This window comes from Carlito syrichta, unplaced genomic scaffold (genome assembly GCF_000164805.1).
Source record: "Carlito syrichta isolate Samal-C Ts95f unplaced genomic scaffold, Tarsius_syrichta-2.0.1 Scaffold306757, whole genome shotgun sequence".
Taxonomy (NCBI): Eukaryota; Metazoa; Chordata; class Mammalia; order Primates; family Tarsiidae; genus Carlito; species Carlito syrichta.
Genome location: NW_007250853.1, coordinates 68,300 through 87,992, shown reverse-complemented (window position 1 = coordinate 87,992; position 19,693 = coordinate 68,300). Strand labels below are relative to the sequence as shown.

General features: G+C 38.0%; 1 protein-coding gene across 1 annotated transcript in view; it reads left to right on the top strand.

The window, feature by feature from the left end:
* Positions 1–1,360: 1,360 nt before the first annotated feature.
* The window catches only part of LOC103265692 (ATP-binding cassette sub-family A member 9-like), a 49,576-nt gene continuing 31,243 nt past the window's right edge, over positions 1,361–19,693 (top strand). Inside the window, exons 1-8 of the mRNA XM_021715159.1 lie at positions 1,361–1,406; positions 2,229–2,427; positions 3,721–3,881; positions 4,493–4,626; positions 6,067–6,204; positions 11,606–11,713; positions 15,379–15,540; positions 16,030–16,143. Of these exons, the coding sequence (XP_021570834.1) occupies positions 1,361–1,406; positions 2,229–2,427; positions 3,721–3,881; positions 4,493–4,626; positions 6,067–6,204; positions 11,606–11,713; positions 15,379–15,540; positions 16,030–16,143 (1,062 nt within the window). The remainder of the gene's footprint in view (positions 1,407–2,228; positions 2,428–3,720; positions 3,882–4,492; positions 4,627–6,066; positions 6,205–11,605; positions 11,714–15,378; positions 15,541–16,029; positions 16,144–19,693) is intronic.

Genomic DNA, 19,693 nt, shown 5'->3' with positions numbered 1-19,693 from the left:
CGCTTATTAGTCTGTTATTCATTTCCATAACAGTATTTCTTTACTGCTGTCTTTTCTGACATCAGCTCCTTCCTATTTTCCTCTTGTCTTGCCTCAATTTTTAAAATTATCTCCATTAATGTCTTGATGTCTGGGTTTGTTGCATGAAACCAGTCATTCTGGGGGCTCTTCATTGTTTGTGCTCCAGAATCTGTTTTCTCAGTGTCTGATTTCCCAGGGGTCTGTGTGAGACCTATATTCTTCTTTTGGTTTTTCTTCATTTGTGCAGTTTTTCCCCCTCCCTACTTTTTCTTTTCCTCCACGTCACCGTCTTCTTTAATTCTGTTATTCAGGGGTAAAAGGATTGATTTTACTTCTGTTTGTTCAATCTCCTATTCTTTATGTATGCCCTCTTACTTTGTTCAATTCTGGAGTTGCACTGAAGGTGATCCTTTGTGCAGTTTTGAGATTTACTTAAGCGGGGAGCTGTGATTCAAAGTCCATCTGCAGGTCCTGGTTTTCGCTGACAGGTGTGTGGATAATGTGGAGCCCACTTCCCACTGCCCTGTAATCTGTCCATGCAGTGGGGCTGTAGTTTACTCCCTGAAATAAAATGTGGTTAGCAGAGGGGAGAGAATGGAGCAGATAGTGGGTGGAAGAGGGGAGTGGAGAGATAGAGGAGTAAGGGGGGGGGAACAAACGAGTGTGCCAACAAATAGAAAGAGAGGCCTATACTGAAACAGATAAAAACAATAGACCACAGCTACAGACGAACCGACTCTCATACAAAAAATAAAAATAAAACATGGGGATGCTAACATACAAGCTAACCAACCAACTTATTAGTGTGCTGTTCCTCTATACAAAGATATGGTTTACAGAGAGAAGAAAAGAGAAGAAAAGGAAAAGGAAAAAAGAAAAAAGGGAACAATACAGTAGGAATAGAATTAAGTCATTAAACTAATAGAATCAATGAAGCACACTCTGAGACATTTCGTTGAAGTCCAATGCCCTTTCAGGCCTGATTTCTAGTTTTCTTTTCAAGCTGGTAAGTTAGTTTGCAGTTAGGGTCAGTTGCCCCTGGTCTGCTGTGAAGGACAGTTCAGATCACCCTCTGTTCACCACTCTGGCCTATGTCTTTATCAAGCTTGTTTCGCCCGTTTCGGTGCTGTTACCTTGGATCGCCAACAGGTGGTGCTATCTCAGCTGCTCGCCCCAGAGGGGGCTGGACAGGAACAAGATGGCTGCCTGCCTCAGGGCAGACAACAGGAGACACAGAGCGGGCGGCCAGGATTTCTTGGTCACAGGAGAGGTGGCAGCGATCCCAGCAGATCTTACCTGAAGTGGTTTGAAGTGGGTTGCCTCCGGCCCGGGTGGTACGATGTGCTACTGCTGTCACGCTGGCCACAGCAGCCACGGCGGCAACGGTGGCGGCGGCGATGGCGGCGGCGGCGGTGGCGGTGGGGGTGGGGAGGTGGGGGCGTCGGCTGAGGCGGCCGTGGCAACGGCGGCGGTGGCACCGTCTGCGCCGCAGTGACTGTCCAGTCCGTTGTGATGCCGCAGTGGTGGCAACGGCCGAGGTCCGTATGAAAAGCAGACTGCGTTGCTGGGGTCCGTAGCCCCCTGGGGGTGAGAGTCAGAGACCCACTGCAGATCTCCCTTGCAGAGGGCTTCACAGACCGCTTTGCCCCATCGCCATCTTGCCGCTTCTCTCTATAGTGAACTTTTAATGTACACACTTTATAGATTTCTAGAAGCCTAGTGTTAGCCATTTTCTCTAAGTTTGTCTTCAAAAGAGGTAGCTTTCATCTTGTTTTTAGCCATATATATATTAAAAACATTGTTCCTACTATTTTTATGTTCTTTGATTTTTACATTCTTGGAGGGGAGAAGAAGGACTTTTACATGATCTACCTGTCCTCCCTTGGTCAGAAATACTAAGATCATTTATCTCTTACAATACATACCTTTCTTTATGAGTTTCTTTTCATTGATTTTCCTAGAGTGAATTAGAGTCTTGTAAAGCTCCAAAGTACTTTTAAAATCAGAAAACACAACATTTTCTTTTATTGCATTAGTATTTTATGCTTCTTTTCCATTTGTCTCATAGTTGCTTGAATAATGCCACAAACTGCATCTTGGCCCAAGATGCTAACTTTGACATCTGTGGTTGAAAAGATGATCATAAGAAAAGCTAAATAATACACAGCTCAAATGGCATTTTATATAATACTGGTCTTATGTTTTAGGTATTGGCATTTGGGGACAGTCACAAAATGATGGGACAAAAGACACAGGAAGTCTTGTTGAGCTGCAACAGGTATTGTCTTCCCTCAGTGAAACAGGGAAAACCATCAGTGGCATGGTACTCTGGAGGCAGCAGTTCTTTGCAATGGCAAGAGTTCGCTTCCTAAAGTTAAGGCGTGAAAGAAAAGGTCTGTTGACTATGTGAGTATCTGAGTATTTCAGGTTGGTTTGTTCTGTGAACTCAAAATAAATTTCAGAGTGAAACATCTTTTTTTAAACCCTCAAATTACAGCAAATGTATATGGTCTTTTAAACAAAGAAATGTTTTTAAATAAACCATTTTAAATCATGTAAACATAGAATTAAAGCAGATGAATATCGGGATTGTTCTTTTAATTTCACACAGCTTTTGTTCTTACTAGTGGGTTGAAATAGCTCTTCACAAGCATGTGGATATAAGCACTTATGTCCCATCCCAAAGACCCCTTATCCTCTTTCTCTGAGATACCAAGATGTGTATATGTCAGGATTTCCCAGAGAAATGCAAACAATAGCATATTAAAATGTATAAGGATATTTATTTCAAGGAATTGGTTTAATGCAACTGTGGCGTCTGGTAAGTCTGAAATTAACAGGGCAGAACAGCAGGCTGAAAATTCTGGTTAACGTTCATGTTGCTTTTGGCAGATTGGACACTTTGGTAGAATTTCCATGCCATGGTCATGAGGCCCCTGTGCCAGGCTCTGTCCTGGCTTCATGCTTGTATCTGGAGTCCACTGTAAGGCTCCCAAATACCTCCAGAGCTGCAGCATTGTCACGGGGGACTTCCTTCTTGCATGAGTGTGTCTCTCCATGGAGAACACTCATTCGTCTAAAAATCTCTGTGGGCACCTCTATGCAACATTCCATTATTAGATTACTGTGACACATATCTAAATACATCAGACACGCAGTCTGTCCTTGAAGCTGATTAGACACATACTAAATACACAACCTTGTGAACCTTGTCATTCAGCCGGAGATATTATGCCAACATACGAGCATCCGAGAAAATACTAAGGAAGAATTTGAATTTGGTGTGGAAGAATTGAGCTTGTTTCCCTAAGAAGAGGGAGATGGAGGGAAATTCAAGCAGAGGGGGTGACACTGAGTATGGGGCTACATGAGGAATCTAAAGAGCTGCTATTAATCTGAGTTAATTGCAACACATGAAAAAAATAAAAATAGTTTTAAGAATATAGTCCACAGAACGTTGTGTCTCACATCTGCAAAATAAAATAAGAAGAAGAATATATTACATAGAGCTAAAGAGCGTGTGTTTTATAAATAATAAGGAACAATTAAGGCTTTGTTTTGTATTTTGAACAGGTGATTGCCGTCATTGGAACAGAATACCAAGAAACTTAAAGTGGCAATAGCGCCAAGTTGTTTGTCAATAGAGACATTGGACACAGTGAAAACAATCAGTTTTACTTTCTATTTTCCTCCCCATAGGTTATTACTTTTCAGCATTAGCTTTATCCCTCACCTCTTGGAACATCTGTTCTATGAGTTCTATTCAAAAAGTTGGGACTTGGCTCCAAACAAGTACTTCCTCTCACCAGGACAGCAGCCACAAGATCCTCTGACCCGTTTGCTGGTCATCAATAAAACGGGTAAACATGAGGTTAAGATGCAACTTCTCAATGTCATTCTTGTTGAGAGATTCCCCTCAAAACAAAACACAAACAAAAAATGAATTTTGTAGTTTTTTAGAAAGCACATGTGAAGCCAAACAGAAAATTAATTTTAAAATGAAAAATGCAAGATTGGAGAGCTTGTTTTAGAAACACATCCGGACAGTTTACTAAAACCTTAATGCTTACGGAGCAAAGCAACCAGCAAGGATTTAGGAGGGTGAAGCGTTGACTAACTTTGAAGTCTTTCTGTATTATTTGTATGACTGTGCATTGCTGAGCTCTGGAAAAAAAAGGCTTCAAATTTATAAGAAGGTAGAAGATGAATAGCTTCAAGGATTATAATGTTAACAGCAACTAGCATTTTTATACTAATAGAAATTATAATTAAATGCCTAGGCTCTAGGTAAACAATCTTGTCATATGTATGATGTCAGAATGGATTTCAGTATCATAGCATTAATTGCGCCTTTTTAAGGGAATTATCAAACGATCCATTGTATGATATACTTTAAGTGATGCAACCAATTTCTAAAATATCACTTGACCATTGTTATATTTCATGTTTGCCTCCTTTGATCTTTACCTAGGGTCAAGTATTGATGACTTTATATATTCACTGAGGCGACAGAACATATCCTTGGAAGTGGATGCCTTTGGAACTAGAAATGGCGCAGACGAGGGATCCTACAATGGTGCTATCGCTGTGTCGGGGAATGAAAAGGTGGGTGGGACTCTAAGGGCTGCCTTCCACTGACAATGGACCGTGGGCGTACGATTCGAATAACTTGCAGCCGCTGATATAAAAGGCCAAGTTGACATAAGCAAATGAGAGAGTTCTTATTATGGAAGAAGGTGCCCTGCGAGGGCATTTGCGTGTGGCCGCCAGTGTAACGATGCGAAATAAAACGCTACTTGACTCCTCCCGTATTGCGAGGTCTAACCAATAATTTATTCAAGCACTCTTACCGTCACATTCCATTCCAATAATCAATTTAGACCTTGCTCTTGGTTGAAACTGAGGACCACGGCTCAGTTTCGACTTGGCCTTCAATGTTCTGCTTGCTGCATCTCTCTGCTGCTCCATTCATTCCTCTTGCCCACCTTCCCCCGGAGGCCTTTGAGTCAGAGAGCCCGATGGTAGACGTTGCGGGAAGTTGTAGCTGATAAGTGTTGTAAGGCTTGGCCATTTGTAGCTTGCCACAGTAAGTTTTCAGGAACTCTTTTCATGCCAACGATTAAGTAAGAAATTACCTTCAATTGAACTAGTCCTCAATATATTTTAATCAAGTTATTTTCTTGTCTTCTCAGAAGAATAGTTTTTAAAACAGCACCCTTTTTAAATCAATACTCATTACTTTAAGTAACTATTTAGATACAATACACTTCGTTAATTTATGATGGCCAAAAATGCATTCTCAAGGCTTGCCCACAATTTGGACAATATAAATAATTCACATTTTTTTTCCTTTGAGGAAAAATAATGACATATTTTTATATATAATGACATATATGTCATTATTAGTATGCGACATGTTATATATTTATATATAATTATATATGCTTTTATATATAATGACATGTCATTATTATATGTGACATATTTTATTAAATTTATACAAATTTAATGATATTATATATAATATATTATGTACAAATTAAATGGTATTATATATGACAAATTATGTATGTGACATCATTTGTCATTTTAAATTAGATTTTATGTGTATGCTCAGTGTTTGTGAAAACTTATGCTGTCATTACAACTGCCTGCCCCTCTGGCTTCCCAAGTATCCATACTTTCTTTACTTATAAAGTGACTGTATCACATTTTGAAACAAAGTCTATAGCCATAATAAAGAGAGGTTTCTACCATGCAGTTTTATAGTGTTGCTACAAAATATCATTTGAGATATTTTATTTTGTGAAGCTTATGCATAAATGTCCATATGGTCCATATTATGACATGTAGAAGTCAAAATACTGGATTCCTTTCATTATACTGGGAATTAATCAAATAATATGAATAATGATAATATTAATCATATTCAGTCATTTGGCCTTATTATATTATCAATAATTTGAATGATTTTCTACTATATTCGTTCATTAAATTCAATATTTGTTGTATAAGAACTTAGAATTAATTTTTTTATATTTTTAGGATCTCAGATTTTCAATAGCATGCAATACGAAAAGGGTGAATTGCTTTCCTGTCCTCATAGAGGTCATTAGCAATGGGCTACTTGGAATTTTTAACTCTTCAGAATACATTCACATTGACCATAGAACATTTTATGAAGTAAGTATAATTATATCTCACTATACCGAACCCTCAGAAGTTTTTTTTTCTTTTTTGAAAAAATTGTAATTCAATAGCTTAAGGAGTACAAGTGGTTTTGAGTTACTTGGATGTATTATGCAGTGGTGAAGAAGTGTACGGCTTTAAGTGTACCCATCACCTCCACTAGCGCACGTTGTACCCAAGAGGTGATTTTTCATCCTTTGTCCCTTCCCAACCTCCCCTGCACTGTATCTAATGTGCATTACACTATTCTGCATGTCTTTGCAGACCCATGGCTTAGCTTCCACTTATAAGTAAGAACATGTGGTGGCCAGTTTCTGTTTCTGCATTACTTCATTTAGGATACTGGTCTCCAATTCCATCCAAGTTGCTGCAGAACATATTCTTCTGTTCTGAAATATAGTATTACAGTATACTATGTAGTGTTATAGCATACTATGAATAGTATTATAGCATACTACATACTATAATACTATGAATAGTATTATAGTCTACTCCTATATACTGTAATACTATAAATTATGAATAGCATTATGGTATGCTACTATAGATCATAATACTGTATATAGCATTATTACTATATGCAATACCATAGTACATAATATGATAGTAAGAGTATTATAGTAATACTATGCATAGTATTATAGTATACTATATATGATAGTATACTATATATTGTAATGCTGTTATATAGTATATTTTGCAATATATAGTATAGTATATTATATAATAGCTGAATGGTATTCCATGGTCTATTTCTACCATGTTTTTTTTACCTACTGATTATTGGATGGATATTTAGGCTGATTCCACATCTTTGCAATTGTGAATTGTGCTGTGATCAACATGGGAGTGTAAGTATCTTTTTTGTGTAACGACTTATTTTTCTTTGGGTAGGTACCAAGTAGTGGGATTGCTAGATCAAATAGTAGATTTACTTTTAGTTATTTAAGAAATGTCCATACTGATTTCCATAAAGGTTGTACTAATTTACACTCCTACCAACAATGTATAAGCATTCCCTTTTAACTACATCCATGCCAACATCTATTGTTCTGTGATTTTTACAGTAATAGTCATTCTTACTGGTGTAAGGTGTTATCTTGTTGTGGTTTCAATTGCATTTCCCTAATGAGAAGTGAGGTTGATTATTTTTTCATATGTTTGTTGGCCATTTGTAAATCTTCTTTTGAGAAATATTGGGTCGTGTCATTTGCCCACTTTTTAATGGAGTTGTTTGCTTTTTCTTGATGATTTGTTTGTTATTTGTATACTCTGGATATTAGTCCTTTGTTGATGCACTGTTTACAAAATTATCTCCTATTCCGTAGGTTTCTTATTTACTCTGCTAATTATTTCTTTTGCTGTGCAGAAGTTTTGCAGCTTAATTAAGTCCCACTTATTTATTTTTGTTTTTGTTGCATTTGTTTTTGGGGGTCTTTGTGATAAAATCTTTGCCTAGGCCAGTGTCCAGGAGTTTTTTCTAGGTCTTCCTCTAGGATTTCTATGGTTTCAGGTCAGACATTTAAGTCTTTAATTCATCTTAAGTTAATATTTGTATGTGATAAGATGCAGGGATCCAGTTTTATTCTTCCGCATTGGCTATCAAACTTTTCCAGCAGCATTTATTGACTAGGTTGTCCTTTCCCCAGAGTAGGTCTTTGTCTGCTTTGTTGAAGACAAGTTAGTTTTAGGTATTTATATTAATTTCTGAATACTCTATTCTGTTCAATTTGTTCACGTGTCTGCCTTTGTACCAATATCATGCTGAATTCGTTATTAGAGCCATATAGTATAATTTGAAGTTGGGTAATATGATGTCTTCATTTTTTTTCTTTTTGTTGAGCATTACTTTGGCTATTCACGCTCCTTTTGTGTTCCATGGGAATTTTAGGATTGTTTTTTCTAATTCTGTGAAAAATGACTATGGTAGTTTGATAGACACTGTGTTGACCCTGTATATCACTTTGGGTAGAATGGTCATTTTAACATTGTGGATTCTTCCAATCCATGAACGTAGAATGCTTTTCCATTTGCTTGTGTTCCCTACAATTTCTTTCATCAGTGTTTTGCAGTTCTTCTTGTAAAGATCTTTCATCTCTTTGGTTAAATATGTCCCTTGGTATTTCATTTTCTGAGGAGTTGTTATGAATGAGATTGAGTTCTTGATTTGATGCTCAGCTGCTTTTAATTGGCCAACTTAAACCCTCCCTCATCAGAATTTTTCAAGAAAGTTCTTGAAATGCTGAAATAACAACCTATTACTTTTTATGAACCCATTCTTAAGTAAGTTTATATTTAATATATAAAAATCACTGTACATACATGCACATACACACACCTCTATTTGGCAATGATTACATAACATTATTACTTTATTCAGATGACATAACATTAAAACCTTATTTATTGGCTTTAGGGTAGATGGAGCAACAGAAAATACAATTAACAGGGGCAAAATAATGACTTTTGGTCTAAACCTGTTACCATCTCTGCCCCTGGGTGGTGGGACATAGTTGAAATAACCAAGGCTTAAAGGCCAGACTATGCGACCTTCTTAAACAACTTGACTTCCGTAGGCCTTAATTTGCTAGTTCACCACAAAATTGCAGATAAAAACTTCATTACAAAAGTTTCTTAAGAAGAAAATGAAGCAATGTGAGCCAATTTTAAAGCCTCCTGATCACTTTTTGTTATTAAGAACTATTTTAGTGTAGCCCCAAACTTCAATTTCCTACCCAATTAAAACACTGCAGGGTCAAACTTGCAGTCCAAGGAGCGTGGATGGAGGTGGGTGTGCTGATGATGCACTTTAATTTTCATTCCTCTTCGCAGTTTAACACCTGGGAAGAGAAGGGAGACATGTCCTGGCTCTGACACACTCCCCTGTCTTCCCCTTCTGGTGGTGCTAGAGGCAGGATGGAAGAATGCAGGGACAGACTGTCCTGTAGAAATGGTGCTGGAGCAACATTATGCTCTCTCTAGTTACAGTTTCTGCTGGTAACTTCTAGTTATGACCTATGTGATTGTCTTGGGGAGTGTTTAGCTTGACCCTGGGCCTTGCTGTAGATGAGGACACACTCAAGGCTTCAGAGCAGAGTTTCCTTAGGCTGCTGCAGAGAAGTCCACACCATCAAGCTTTCTGCAGTGGACATTGTTCATTTCTGATGTGGCCATCATCCAAGTAGTTCAACTTCCTCCCTGCTTTAACCTCTATGCTCTTCAGAAAGAACTAAGAGAACTACTGAGTGCTTCTTACATGCTACCTGAAAGCTACAGAGATTTGAGGTGTGAGGGGAGTTGCCCCATCTTCTCCAAAACATATTATACCATTGTCCATTCAAACCACATTTCAGCGATCTCCATGTCTTGAAAAACTCTAGTGAAAAAAACAGCCATTTACCGTGTGATTTATATGTATTGGGATATTTAAATGTCCTGATAAGACTTTGAGATAGTTCTTATTATCACTATTATAGGCTGAGTATCCCTTATCTGAAATGCTTGGGACCAGAAGTGTTTTAGATTTCAGATGTTTTTGGATTTTGGAACATTTGCATATATTTCTCATTGCATATACATAACAAGAAATCTTGGAGATTGCACTCAAATCTAAGCACATAACTTATTTATGTTTCATACACACCTTATACACATAGCCTGAAGGTAATTTTATATAATATTTTGCATAAAATATTTTAAACCAACCGTGTGTTCTGTACCTGTGTTATGACTGTGACCTATAAAATGAGGCCAAGTAGAATTTCCCCTTGCAGCATTTTTGGATTTTGGAGAGTTCAGATTTAAGATGTTCAGATTAGGGATATTCAACCTGTATTAATATTAGACAACTGAGGAAACCAGCACACAGAGGTGCCAATACATTTGATTATCTAGTATATGTGAGTAAACCATTAATTATCTAGATGACCAAGAATGGCGTGTCTTTCAAAGTGAGCAAGTGACCCAGTTTCCCTCTTTTTAAAAACAATTTTAATTGTAAAGTGTTTGCTACACCACCCCTGCTGACTTTGAGTTCACATGGAGGTACATTCTCTCTCTTTGAGTTGCCATGTCTGGTTTCCCTACCTAGCTCCCGGTATAATTCTGCAAACGCGTTCTACTTGATCCTAAAGCACAAGTCTCACTGTGAGTCAACCCTTGCTTCTGACCCAACTCCGTGATTATTTTCACCATCTCTCAGTGTCCTACAGTGCTCACAACCAGCCCCTCCTGTAAGTGCTCAGCTGGCCAAACTACCCAGTTGGTATCAAGTGTCCTTCTGAGGATCCTCTTCAGGCTGAGCCACACCAAACTCGGACTGTGGGTGGACACAATATAAAACGGACATAACACGTTGATTATGAACCAAGTCGGGGGTTAGGGGGGCTTGCTGTTGGAATGAATTGTAAATTCATTCCATGCCCACTCAAAAGAAAATGGAAGAGACAAAACATACCAAGTTTTGATGATGATGTATAATGGTTGAAATTCTCATACACCAAAGTTTGGAGTGTCAGTTGGTACAATTCCTTTGGGAAATAGTTTCTGGTATCTGCTACAGCTGAAAATTTGCCACATCTATGATCCAGCAATTCTGTTTCCAGATGTAGCTAACAGAAACGTGGACATGTTTACAAAACATGTACATGGAAGTTCAGGGTAGCATATCTGAATGGTTCCTAAATTGGACAGAGTCTAAATGCCCAGAAGTAGTAGAAAGGATAAATAAATGATGGTTTGTGCCCACGATGGGGACAAGATCAAGGCATGTAGCAAAACTCAAAGTCCTGTTTAACATACAAAGGGTTTTGATTTTTTTTACTTAACTGCCTCCATGTGGACTCTGTGCTGCCCATTTTCCTCTAAGCCCCGTTGCTCTTTTTTAAAAAATATCAACCTACTTGTTAATTGATTTCTGCCAGGTCTCTGAAAGCATTTGCAGTTGCTGCTTTTGCATAAAACTGAAGCAGGCGAATGCCTCTGCATAAATTATGAACTGGACTGATTTTGCACCAATTAATGAAAGTAGCTAAGTAGCTCCTCCGGTGGCAGCCCACGGTCTCTGTCAAACGTCAGCCTTGACGAGGGCTGTCTGTAATATTGTAACCATAAAGCCAAAGAGCAGAAGGTCCATGTCCAGCTTGCAGGTTATTAGCTGTGAGACGTAGCTAACTCATATCACTTGGTGGAGTTTGCTTTTCATAAGTACATCAGGATACATGTTTCAAATGGCTGCCGCATGAGACTGAACGGGATTGTTGGTAAGAAGCTGCACATAGAACCCTGAGTTGCGCGTTGAGTGCTTAGCCCAATTCAGGGACTTGAGAGGTGAAGATGGTACAGGTGAGCCAGATGCCCCATGGCCGTCAGCTCACCATGTTCTGCCTCATTTCAGGAGGACTTGGATTATGAGTTTGGGCTCCTGAGTGCCGCCTCCTTCTGGATACCGATGGCAGCCTATTCCGTTCCTTACATTGCAATGAGCAGCATCAGTGACTACCAAGTAAGAAGCGTTACTATAAGCCGTCCGTGTTTCGAATGCTCAGGGAGCGCTTCCCCCACCCTTATGCCACAAATTGACGAGCCGGTGGTAGATCTCATGTTTGTGTGTGCTGCAATGATGATCAAACACCTTGATAATAAATTGCCAAATATGAAGAAAATTCTACTTTTCTTAACGAAATGTGAAGCTTCAGGAGAGACAGCAATGACAACGCAACTGTATATCACTCAGAATTTTACGTGTAGACACTTGCCCACTGACATAGTCACATTCCCTCTCAGTGATGACTTTCATTTCCAGAGGGTAGTAGAGTCACTCAGTCCTGACCAACGCACTGGAGCACTTGGACTTGTCGGGAAAAAAAACCATCCCTTTAAAACTTCATTTTGTGATGCTTTCTTATAAAATTCAATAAGCCGGTAACAGAGTTTTGGCCTCTCCAGGGTACTTCTGGTGCCACCTTCCCACGTCTCTGTGACCTTGACACCCTCAGCTGATACTCAGGGCTTGAACTGCTTTCATTTATTCTGTTTTTGAACTGTTTCTATCTTTAGCAACTTCTCCCATGAGAAACACAAAATACATAAAATACTAGTCTTCCTTTACTTTTAGAGGCCGCAGGTTCACCTTTTCTTCTGCTCTTGTCACTCTTTCTTACACTTTGTGGTGTGTGTGTGTGTGTGTGTGTGTGTGTGTAACACCATCAGTTCTTATTTGGACTTATCCATTGCATGGCTATTGAAAGTGACTTAATCACTCTGTGCCTGATCTTTACCACCTGTAAAACAGGCATAATAGTCTCATGTCTTTGTAATATGTTTCTGTAAGGAAGTGGTGAAATAATATCTATGAATCACTTAGAACCATACTTAGCTTATAGTAACTTTCCCATAAATGTTAGTGCTTGATGTCAAAATGTCTCTTCAGTAAGTTTCAGAATTCTCCTCTTCCATATACACAAGAGCCGACTTGCTATCCCCACCTAGCTGAGTAACAGACATTTCACACAGAGGTAAAATAACACTTGTTATTTTCCTAACCAGAGCTGCTCCTCTCTCACCTTTCCTGTCTTAGAAAATGTCACGGTCACCCACAGTTGCTCTCGCATGAAATATCGGCGTTATCGCCGTCTCTTTCTTTTACCTCCCTCATCCAATCCGTTGGCAATTCCTTTCAATCATACTCGAAACGTATCTCATCCATCAATATCTCTCCCTTTTCACTGTTTTCGTCCTGGTTGAAGTCATCATCATTCCTTGCCTAGATCATGGCTATGATGACCCATTGGCATTCTTATTTGAAATTAAATCTTGTACACATTCCGAGTGAGCTATCAGAAGTTTAAGTCACATCATCCTCTTACCTTGTTTAAAAACCTCCAATAGCTTTTCTTGGCAGCGCAAAGTAGACCCAATTCTCAGCATTGTATGGTAGAACATACTTACACCAGAAAAACTCGTCTCTTGCTGTCCCTCCACCTTTCTGCCTCGCACGCTCCCGCACCACCTACCCCGGTCTTCCTTCTGGTTCTCAGATATGCCATATCATCTGGGCCTTTACGTTGGCTGTTTCTTTCAGCTGTTCTGCTCTTCTTTCTGTTCTTTGTACAGCTGGCTTCTTCTCCTGGTTCACGTCTCAGCACAAATATAACTTCAGCCAAGATCCCTTCCCTGATTACCTAGTCTAAAATAAATTCCCCATCACTGCTGCAGGAGCTCATTTTAAAAAGTTATGTCTCATACTTATCACAATCTGAATCTTTTCTCGTTTGTTTGTTAACAGCCTCCTCCCACCAAGAATGAACATTATTGCAGCAGAAATATTTTTCTCTAAATTCTATCTACTCTGTTACTTCTCTCTGTAAATGGTGGATCACCTGTCATTCTTTTACTTTTGATCGAAACCTCGGAGCTATTTCTGCTAGGTTTCCAGATTAAGCAAGTAAAATTACCAATGCCCAGTTAAATTTTCATATCAGATAAACAATGAATGATTTTTTCTAGTGTAAGTATGTTCCCAATATTGCATGGGACACATACTCAAGATGTTCTTTATCTAAAATTCAAAATTACCTGGCAACCCCATGGCACTGACACCTCTCTTTCTATCTCATCTCCATAGCAGGTTAATGGTGATGTCATGGAATTTACTTCTGAAACACGTCTGGAATCGTTCTGTATTCTTGATCTCTCCTGTAATACCCTCATCAGAGCCACCTACCTCTCCCTCCTGGATGCACACAACAACCTCTCTGTGGATCCACCTTACTCTTTTCCCTCTCCATTGTTTTACACAGCGTGACAAAACACAAAGCTGACCATGTTCAGTCTTTAAGTCCTTTCTGGGATTTCTCGTCATACTAGAAAGTAAGAATGAAATCTTTACCATAGCCTACAAAGCCATGAGTGTATGGTTCCACCTTGCTCTGATGCCATTATCACCTTGGTGTTTGTGTTCTGGCCACGCTGGATTCTTTCCAGTTTCCCCAAAACATCAATCTCTCCCCACAAAAGAACCTTCTCTCCTGCTGTTCTCTCTGGTCTATGGTGCTTCCAGTGGGTCACCAGGATAATTTCAATTTATTGCCCAGATCCTACCTAATATTTCACTTCATAAGGAAATACTCTCTGACCTGACCTCCTAATTACAATTCATTTCCTTTGAAAGGTTCTCATAGACCTTGAACCCTTCTTGACACTTGCACAATTTTGCCTAGTTATTGCTATATTTATTTGCTTATTGTCTTTATTCCTGTCTTCCCCCATAACTTAAACTCCATAAGTGCCCCATGACAAACACAAAGCCAGTCACATGGTATATAGTCTGTAAATATCTATTAAGTAAATTAATGAATACAAAGCATCTAACTCTCTAATAAGTCCTCATTATCATCCTCCTTCGTGCCTTCTTTCAGATGCACTCCCGTTTCTAGAATATTTGTCAGCAATCCAATTTTTAAGATGTATTTCTTTATATAGATTCAATTTTAGATTTAAATTCTAGACGCTTTTATGCTTTACTGTTAAAGTAGTCCATATCCTATGGTTTAGGCCTTGTGTTATGACAATCACCGTAACAGTGTGGCTCACAATAAGTCACCATACCAAAATTCGTTCACTAGTTTTCACTGTGTGATAATGAAAAATATGACTTCCATCAAGACAATAAGAAAAGTGCAACATTTTGCACAAGTCTTGCTTATACCAAACTGATTTTTTAAGTGAAATCGACTAGTTAGATGACCATTTCTTAGATCCAAAATAAAATGCCAATTATAAATGCACTGTTTACACACAGCATAACTTTTAAGAATCTTACAGGAAATGATTACCCTATTTCTGTCGAACCTTTGTGCAATTTTCAAGTCTTCATTTCAAAGGAAAGAATAACCTTGGAAAGAATAGAACAGATGTTTTCTCATGCAAGCAATGTCCATTAATTCTGTGATGGAACATTGGCTAGTTACGTTGGTGCATTTTCCCTTTCAATGATGAAGTCATAGCATAGTTTGCCGCATTATTAATGTCCCTGAACAGGACTATGGTAAGTCATCTGCTAAATTAGAATAATGTTTATAAAAGGCATGTAGAAACAAATGAATACTTTTGTAACTATGTATTTGCAATTCCTTAAACCTGTTAATGATTCTTCTCTTTCTTTATCAGACAAAAGCTCACTCTCAGCTGCGAATTTCAGGCCTCTACCCTTCCGCATACTGGTTTGGACAGGCACTGGTAGACATTCCCCTGTACTTCATGATCCTCCTTCTGACGCAAGTCACGGAACACATGTTTAATATATACACACTTCAAAATATGTTAACTAAAGTAAGTGGCAACCATTAGGAAATGGTTTTATTAGACTCTTTTTTCATGAATGCAGCAACATTATGACTCTTTAAAAAGAATTTCAGCCGGGCTCGGTGGCTCAGCCTGTAATCCCGCGCCTTTGGGAGGCTGAGGTGAGTGGATGGCCTGAGCCCGCGGGTTCGAGACCCGCCTGGGCAGCGAGACCTCATCTCTACAATAAATCAAAAAATCAGCCGGGCATGGTGGCACATGCCTGTAATTCCGGCTACTCGGAAGGCTGAGGCGGAAGGATCGCCGGAGCCCAGCAGGCCGAGGCTGCGGTGGCCGGGAGCGGCCACTGCACTCCAGTCTGGGCGACAGAGTGAGACTCCAACTCAAAAAAAAAAAAAAAAAAAAGAATTTCAAATTACCTGTGCTATCACATGGTTTTGGATAAATTAAGGGGTAAGTAGGAATACTTTTCTAGATAGTATTTGGCTTATCCAACTTTCATATTTCTATTTTCAGATCCTCTGTGATACTGGATATGTCTTGTCTCTTGTTTTCTTGACATATGTTATTTCATTCATTTCTCACAATGGGAAAGAAAGCAGTAGCATTTGTTCATTTTTCTTCTTAATTGTAAGTATTCATACAGTGAATATTCTTTTAAGTCATTTTTAAATAAACCCAGGAACATATTTTAATCTTTGCACTTAGCAGGATGGCCAATTAATATTGTTCTTTAGAAAATTTCAATTATTCTAAAATAATCATAAGTATATCTAATGTTTATGTGTGGTTAGATGCCATCCCTAAACTATGACCCCCACAACAGGTGTCAGGTTTAACCTCTCCCCTGAGCTAGAGACTTCCTCCTCTAACAATTCACTTACAATTTTACCTGAATATTTCGAAAGGACTTCGGTTATTGCACATCTGAAATATCATTGTCTCCCCAATCCTGTTTCTTCCTATCTTGTGATAGATTACATCACTGCCTAGCTAGTTGCTCAGACCGACAATCTGAAATCATCTTTGACTCTCCTTCTCTGTCTCTTCCAGCATCCAATTCATATGCATGTACTTTAGACTCGAAGCATTTCTCAGACTGCTTGGTGTGTCCCACTTTCACTGCTGCTACATCCTTTGCCTAAGCTTTCAATTTTTCCCATGTGGAGCCTTGAGACAGATCTATAACTGGTCTCTCTCTTTCTCTTCCTACCTCCTGTAAATTACCATCTATATAATAACTAAAGGGATCTTTCAGAAATAAATTTTAGTCGAAAAGTATAGCCCATGTATAGAAAACACACATATTTTAGGCACAATAAAAAATTTAGAGTGAGCACTTCTAAAAAACTACCACACATATCAAGAAATAGAGCATTATTTCTTGGACCCTGGAAACTACCCCCCTCCCTATTCTCAGTTTTACCTCCTCCTTACAAGAAATCATTATCCTTAGTTTAGCCAGCTTCTGAAATTAAAATGGAATCATACATTAGTTTAGCCAATTTCTGAAATTAAAATGGAGTCATGTAGAGTGCATAATTCTGTATCTTCTTGTAATCAACACTATGTTTTTTAGAGCCTCCATGCTGTTGTATTTGATAAGTAACAGAATTTTTCTTTCTTTTTATTGCTAAAGTATTCTATTGATGACTATGCTATAATTTATTAATCTATTATTGATGCACATTCAAGTGGCTTCCTGTTTTGAACTGTTATGAATAATGTTGTCATTAACTTTCTTGTATATATTTTGGTGCACATATACGAATATGTGTATTTTGAGGTGCAAACCTAGCAGTGGCATTATTACCTCACAAAGTATTCAATTTCATGTTCAACTTTACTAGATCTTTGAAAACAGTTTTTCAAAGTGATTGTACCACAAGCAGAGTATGAGAATTCTAGCAGATGATGTGGAGGTGTTTCTCATCTTTGTCAACATTTGGAGGAAGAAACTAAAATAAATACAATGAATACAAATTATAAAATAAGAAGAAGAGACAATAATTTTCAGATTGGATTAAAAAGTGAAATTTAGCTATCTATTGTTCATAATAAACACATCTAAGTCATGACAATGACTTAACAGACATTTTGCAATAAGAAAATTACAAGTGGCCACACAAGTAAATAGTAAAGTCAAATTCAAGACCTAAAGTTTTAAATAAGGAAAAGGAATATATTGATAAGATGTAAAACCAATGAAGAAGATGAAAGGCTCGTATTCTGTTTAGCAAATAGTGCACAATAGCAAAATACATAACAATTATTTTTAAAGACACAAATGTAACTTTAAATCACCTGTTTCAGAACTAAAAAATGGGGGGGGGAATGAGCCACCTGTAGAGATTTAAATTAAACATCATACAAGTTAGATTTGGTTAGATCTATAGAAAGAAAACATTTTCTGCAGGGTAGAATTAAATAAGGAAGGCTGAAGTAGCAATGTAATGGCCATGGAAAGAAGTCACTGACACGGAGTGACATCCAACTCCATCTCCACTTTCTAGCAACAGCTTTGATGAGGAAAGTTAGTTGATAAGGTAATGATAACTATCTCTAAAAAGGAGGATTTGAGTGACTGAGTTGATATCTTAGGCGAAGGCAAATAAAAACCGTGGGAGAAGAACACCTTACCTGGAGAGGAGACTTTCTATTTTACAGGACCCTGAACTGAATTTGAGGTGTGGCCCAAGGTCTAACCATGTACCCACCCATTGGCAATGAAATCACTGCTCACTAGGTAAAATGAAAACTTATGTGACTCATAGAAGAAAGCAACAGGGCTGCACACAACCCACATTGAGCACCTTGAATTTAGTCATACCTCCAGGTTTCAAAGACATTGATGAAAGCAATGCCTCACATCAAAATGTCACTCTGAGGAAAAGATAAGCAGATGTCAGCTAAGAAAAAAAGAGGTGTTCAATAAAAACATAAATACTTTATCAGAGCAAATACAAGCTCTTGGTGGAACTGCATATGCTAAACATGTCCGAGATGAAAGAAAGTGCATGGCAACTCTTTAAACATATAAGACAACGTAAAATAGTCAAAAGAATGAGAAGCAGCAATAATAAATTAAATATATTGATACGCTATTCAAAAAAGGTGCAGAACAAATAGAACTTCCATTAGAGCTTTCTCTGTAGATTTGAAAAAAGAGCCTCAACTTAATAAGACAAAAACTCAGTGTCACAATGATAAAACATCCAGAATGAGGAAAACAAGGGAGATTTCAGAGCTACTTGTATCAGGATAATTTCAGAACTCGTAGCAAATTTTGGAAAAGGGCTGAAAATCTAATTACAGACATAAAATAAAGGATTACTGTAATCCCCATGACTCAGCAAGACAGTAATAAAAAAACAAAAAATAGATGAAAAGATGTGAATAGATACTAATTCAACAAAATAATTAATGGTTTTTATGTAGTGAATCCATTGGAAACATGCATGTATGGTTTTTAAAAATATATTATTCTATTATAATTTTGTGTGTGAAATTATAATAGAAGAAATGTCCTCTAAACCAAGAATTAATTGCTATGGAATTGTCAATACTCATTAATATATGAAAATTTAAAATAAAGACACCCAAGAAGTAAATGGAAGTCAACCATAAAAGAGAAAATTTCAAGCTGCCCCATATTTATCTCCTGCAATTCTCCATGTCAGTTACCATATATCTGAGAGAAAGAAAATGAAGTCCCTCTCCTCCAAAATTATAGCTATCCAAGTTGTAGTTCTATGAAAGATTAGACTCAAATATGAACTCAATAAACAAGGTCCAAACTTTACCTGTACAATGTCCACTTGTATACCTAGTCCTGAATTGTATCACACATCTTTAAAATAAAATATAAATTAAAATAAATAAATTAAAGCCCTTCTTTTAAAAAAATTCACTCAGTTCACACAAAAACACACACATGGATGTTTGTAGCAGCTTTATTGATAATTGCCAAAACTTGGACTCAACCATGATGGTGACAGATGCATCCAGACAATGGATTATTTTTTAGCACTAAAAAGCAATGACCTATTTTTTTAAAATCAAGATTTCACTGTCATCCATGGTGGTAGGCAATGACATCATCATGGCTCCTCACAGCCTCAGACCTCTGGGCGCTGTTGATCCTCCCACCTCGGTCTCCTGAGTAGCTGGGGCTGCAGGC